Source organism: Octopus bimaculoides, chromosome 11 (assembly GCF_001194135.2).
Source record: "Octopus bimaculoides isolate UCB-OBI-ISO-001 chromosome 11, ASM119413v2, whole genome shotgun sequence".
Classification (NCBI taxonomy): Eukaryota; Metazoa; Mollusca; class Cephalopoda; order Octopoda; family Octopodidae; genus Octopus; species Octopus bimaculoides.
In genome coordinates this window covers 21,046,539-21,052,713 of record NC_068991.1, presented here as the reverse complement: position 1 = coordinate 21,052,713, position 6,175 = coordinate 21,046,539, and the positions used below count along the sequence as shown (strand labels likewise).

Below are 6,175 nucleotides of genomic sequence, written 5' to 3'. Positions count from 1 at the left end.
TAAATTTAACATTTATATCTTACTGAAAGGCTCCTCTACATTGTAGTTACTTCACTTTCAACATACAGTCTCGGATCATATCACATTGTAGAAAAAATGGAAAAAAAAACTTCGAACTAGAAATTAATTTACAGAATATATTATTCATTTCCAAGACGACTTTGAATTTTTTATTCCATTTTATTTCTTTGTAGAATTTGATATTTATGTTCCCATATACTTCAAACCTACTAAAAGGGAACTTTTGTTTTAAATGCGCCCTTTTAAAGCCTAACCAGCATCATGGACCTGGTTTCTCGGTTTCAATGGCGTATGTGTTGCCCAGCTGGATGGGACGCCAGTCCATCGCAGAGTTACTCATTTAAGCCAGCTGAATGAACTGGAGCAACGTGAAATGTAGTGTTTTGCTCAAGAATACAACGCGTCGCCTAGTCCAGGAATCGAAACCACAATCTTACGATCATAGTGCTGACACCCTAATCACTAAGCCACGCGCCTCCACAAAGAGAAGTTAGACATTTTATTGTCAGAAACAATTATTGGCAGCGAAACTGTACCGTATTTGTGTAGGATAGAGTTCTGAGATGTAGATGGTATCACCGCTGGCACAAGCAACCAGTCCAGCAAATGCCAAAATGTAAAGCACAAGGATGATGTATTCGGTTGTATTATCCTTTTCTGTAAGACAAGATCCATTGAAGTAGAAATGTATGTTAGTATTTATGAAAAGATTGGGAGGGGGGAATTAACACACCACAATAATAATATAATCCTTTTTACTATACGCACAAGGCCTGAAATGTTTTAGTCGAACATTGGGGTCGATTACACCGACCCCAATGCTCGACTGGTACTTATTGTATCGACCCCAAAACGATAAAAAGCTAAGTCGAGATCGGGGAATTTGAACTCAGAACGTACAGGCAGACGAAATACCGCAAAACATTCTGTCCGGATTGCTTACGATTCTACCTGCTCAATTCTTTCTATTACAAGCATAAGTTTTGATTTTTTATAGTATATGTGTGGGTAGGAGTCGAATACATCGCTCCAAGTGTTCGACTGGTGTTTATTTTATCGACTCCGAACGGAAGGGAAGTAATGTCGAGCTCATTGGCATTTGAAATCGGAATGTAAAGAGCCAGAAGAAATGCTGCTATGCAATTTTGTCCTGCGTGGCGTACTAACTTTACTGTCAGCTTGCACGATGTCACATAGTCTTGGAGAGAGTTTTATCAATTACTGAAGTCTTGCTACTTAAATGTTCATTTTAATGACTTCGGAATTAAGAATGGCAAAACACACAACATAAGGAAATGATCTACAGGGTGACTGAAAAAAGTAAATCCCTGTTTTAAAATATTTATAGATTATATAGGCGTAGGAGTGGCTGTGTGGCAAGTAGCTCGCTTACCAACCACATGGTTCCGGGTTCAGTCCCACTGCGTGGCACCTTGGGCAAGTGTCTTCTACTATAGCCTCGGGCCGATCAAAGCCTTGTGAGTGGATTTGGTAGAAAGAAAACTGAAAGAAGCCCGTCGTATATATGTATGTGTGTGTATATGTATGTGTGTGTATATGTTTGTGTGTCTGTGTTTGTCCCCCCAACATCGCTTAACAACCGATGCTGGTGTGTTTACGTCCCCGTAACTTAGCGGTTCGGCAAATGAGACCGATAGAATAAGTACTAGGCTTCCAAAGAATAAGTCCTGGGGTCGATTTGCTCGACTAAAGGCGGTGCTCCAGCATGGCCACAGTCAAATGACTGAAACAAGTAAAAGAGTATTTATTATTTGTAATTTTTATAAAAAATGGATATGAGAGGAAAGCTTTTAGCATGAGGTTATATTTAAAATTCGATACGGGCTCCAGGTGCTGCCACAAGCTTCTTGAGACGCCCAGGAATTGTATCAATTGATTTCACCAGAAACTCTTGTGGAATGGAAGAAGACATAATTTCTGGTATTTGTGCTACAAGTTCTTCCAAAGACTTTGGTTTGGTATAGAAGGCTTGTTCCTTTAACCAACCCCAAAGAAAGAAGCCACAGGGTGTTATGTCGAGGCTCTTAGCTGGCCACTCAGGCGGAACACGACGACCCATTAATCTCCCAGGGAAGTAGACATTCAGTCATTCATGAACAACAATGATTATCTTAAAATGTCAATATGAGAGAAATAATATCTTCATGTGTTCACAGTTTGTTTCAATGCTTGAGATCACAGGGTGTGAAGTCAACGTCAGAGTGACGACCTAGTTCTTTGCTTAGTGAGGAAAGAAAGTAATGCCCACGAACTACCTTTCTATGCGGCCTCCGGGGCTGGTAGAAAAGAAGGAGGTAGATTTCTTCAAAATGGAGTTCACTCTGCTGAAGATACCCAAACGCTAGGTTGTAGTGTTAAACCCAGTGACCAATTACGCTCTACCTTGCAAGTAGGTAATGGGGGCACTTGAAATCAGAGCTTAAAGCCCCAGAACGAATATCGCAGGCATCCGGTTTCTCCTTATAGCTTCGCTACTCCCAAACCCTTCTTTGGTACTTTATTCACCGACAGCAAAAGGACGAAAAGCAAAGTTTGTCCTCACCAAGATTCAAACGTAAAGCGCATAAATTCGAAACAATTACCGCATGGCATTGTATCTGATGCGCTAACGTTTCTGTATATTAATATCGGTAATAGTTTGATTACCATTAAAGCCGACCACAGAAATCAAGGAGAAATAAAAGAAGAAGCAACGGAATCAGATGAGAAAATCTATAAAAGAAATATAGAATACACATTCTGAGTATTACCTGCAAAGATCTTTGTAAGAGATGTAGACATAATACACACCGCAGCAAATGTCTTCCAAAATTGTAAGGCTATTTTATGACCGAACCTAAGAAAGTGAAATCATTGTGGCATTTACATACATGTGTACATTGAGAGGATACCCCCAACAAAATGCATACATAATTTAAAAGTTTTTTTCTTTTTATCTTTTTAATTTTACTTGTTTCAGTCATTTGACTGCGGCCATGCTGGGGCTTCAAGAATTTTAGTCAGACAAAGCGACCCTAGAACTGCTGGAAGCCTAATACTTATTCTATTGGCATCTTTTGCCGAACCGCTAGGGAAAAAACAGACACGAAGACACATACATAAATATATACATACACACACTTACAAACACACAAACACACACACACACACACATATTAATACGAGGGGTTATTTCCGTTTCTGTCTACCAAATCTATTCACAAAGCCATGGTAGAGGACACCTGCTCGAGGTGCCATGCAGTGAGACTGAACCTGGATCCATGTGGTTGGGGAGCAAGATTTTACCACCCAGCCACGCCTGCTCCTTTAGATAACTCATTTTAAATCTGTTTTTAGATTCAACCTATTCGAGATAAGGAAGTAAGTGGTGGTGGGGGGGAATCTAAGCTTTGGAAGAAAGAAATTTCTCCTAAATTGCTCCTGGGAGTTTGCAAACAGTCGAACTACAAAGACAATTTAGTGGGGAGCTTCAAATAGATCCACCTACGTGACTTACCATCAATCAAATTAGAGATAGACTTGAGGCGAATGGAACTGTTCTGAATGTCCGCAAGAAAAGTTCTGGGAGACTACAGACATCGATGAGTGCCACAAAAGTAGGAAGAGTACTAGAAACATACTGCTAAGTTTCAAGAAAATCTAAGCGGCAAGTGAGTGGCGAGATAGGAATGTCAAAACCAAAGGTCCGTCGCATTTTGGAGCGCTATTATTGAAAAACTATTCCGTGTTTTCATTTTTAAAACGATACGGAGTTTGGAGAGTATTGTAGTTCGCTTGAAGCATTGGGTATTGTTTGTGAAGAATAAAAAGTTTATAATGGTACAACAATGTACTATAATACAAAAAATGGACTATATACCTGTTGTAATTTGGTTATCTATAGTCCGATGATATTTCGGAATTACAATTCCTTCTTCAGATATTCTTAGATAAGAGTATCTGAAGAAGGAACTGTAATTCCGAAATATCATCGGACTATAGATAACCAAATTACAACAGGTATATAGTCCATTTTTTGTATGATACGGAGTTTGTTAGTTGTACTTGGCAAAACGTGTAGAACATGCATACTTTGCAACGAAGATTCGTTGGAGTGATGAGGCTACATTCTAATTAAGTGGCTTGGTTAATCGCCACTATTGCAATTACCGGGAAAAAATTGCATGTTCGGAAAGAATATCATGTTAATTTGCTAGAAGTTACAATATGATACGGCATATTATCTTGACGATGCCGTGATTGATCCAGTTTATTTGAACTTCCTGCAACAACCCGTCATGCCAAACAGTCAAGGGATCTTTAAAGATGTGCAGTTTTATTTCTAGCAAGATGGAGCACCACCACACTACCATCGTAATGTAAGGACCTACCTCAGTGAGATTTTTCAAACAAATGGATTTAGCTGAGAGCAGAGAACATATTGATATTTAAAAGGGAAAGGTTTTGCGAAAGCGTTAACGATTTCAAAAGAGTGACTTGGCTGTAGGCAAAAATTGCAACCGTACTAATATCGAAATTTTCAGCACGGATTTAATTACACAAATTACAAAAGTATATAGTTGTACACAATTGGAATGAGCAGTTCTATACGACTGTAATTAATCATTCTACTCAATACTGATGTTTGCTCCACCTAGATTTAATTGCAGAATGTAGAAAGAGGGTATTTCATACGCCTCAGAATGGCTGTAGTCTAAAGACAGAAACAAGTAAAAGATAAATATATTATCACATGTTATTTAATCCAGCATTTTTTTTTTTTTTTTGGTTCCTCACTCTCTTCTAATACCATTCACTCACAATGTTGGAAAATAATTTACCTTTTCGCCATGACTGCGTAAAGAGCGACAGTCCCGATTTCCACGGCTGTCGCCACAGAATAGTTGAGATATATGCTGCCAGTAAGAACTTCTAACATTTGTAAAACACTGTTCAATGATGCTACATTTACAATACTGTGAAAACAAACACGCAAACAAAAACGAAAATATATCAATTTGTACTACAAATATCACAGTGTCAAGGTAATAAGCACAACAAAAGCAGTCGTCACCAGATTTCAGGTTAGAATGTCCGTTGGGTTATTTATAATCAATCATGGTCAGTTTATCGCATGAAGACGTATCTATTTTACTCTTTTACTCTTTTACTTGTTTCAGCCATTTGACTGCGGCCATGCTGGAGCACCGACTTTAGTCGAGCAAATCGACCCCAGGACTTATTCTTTGTAAGCCTAGTACTTATTCTATCGGTCACTTTTTGCCGAACCGCTAAGTTACAGGGACGTCAACACACCAGCATCAGTTGTCAAGCGATGGTGGTGGTGGTGGTGGGGGGGGGGACAAACACAGTCACACAAACACACATACATACATATATATATAAACATATTTACGACGGGCTTCTTTCAGTTTCCGTCTACCAAATCCACTCACAAGACTTTGGTTGGCCCGAGGCTATAGTAGAAGACACTTGCCCAAGGTGCCACGCAGTGGGACTGAACCCGGAACCATGTGGTTGGAAAGCAAGCTACTTACCACACAGCCACTCCTGCGCCTATGTATAAATGTATGTATAAATATAAAATATATAGATATATATGTAAAAATATAAAATATAACTATAAATACAAACGTTTAAAAGGGAATATAACAGAATATAAAAATATAAAACGAAAATTTAAAAAGAAATATAGAAATATAAATATGAAAATAAGTTTTAAAATATACAACATATATACTCTCTCTCTCTCTCTCTCTCTCTCTCTCTCTCTCTCTCTCTCTCTCTCTCTCACGCACACTCACACACACACGAACGTACAACAACACGCAGATACGTACATAGACATTGTTGAATGGCTGTTGACTATTCATTAGTTCCTTTGCCCTTTGATGGGTCTCACTTTTCGTCCCGCAAGGTGTCCAGCAATCACCCTCTTCACCAAACAAGCTCAGTGGGGATTGTCAGTTTAGTCACCGATGACCCGACCATCTAACATGTTGTACGGGTAACATGTTACCAGTAAACGATCAAGAGCGACCAGTAGCACTCGAGAGCGACCTGACATGACATACATACATATTTACATATATACATACATAGAAACATAGAATAGAATAGATAGATAGATAGA

The 6,175-nt window shown here is 38.9% G+C and overlaps 1 protein-coding gene across 5 annotated transcripts in view; it reads right to left on the bottom strand.

Moving 5' to 3' along the window:
* LOC106869267 (solute carrier family 22 member 4) overlaps positions 1–6,175 on the bottom strand; it is a 27,179-nt gene that overhangs the window by 11,264 nt on the left and 9,740 nt on the right. For 4 of the 5 annotated variants that reach the window (XM_052971572.1, XM_052971573.1, XM_014914949.2 and 1 more), the window contains exons 6-8: positions 4,863–4,997; positions 2,793–2,878; positions 558–678 (exon numbers count right to left, since the gene is read on the bottom strand). In XM_052971572.1, coding sequence (XP_052827532.1) covers positions 558–678; positions 2,793–2,878; positions 4,863–4,997 — 342 coding nt within the window. The remainder of the gene's footprint in view (positions 1–557; positions 679–2,792; positions 2,879–4,862; positions 4,998–6,175) is intronic. The other variant, XM_014914958.2, reaches the window with a different exon arrangement.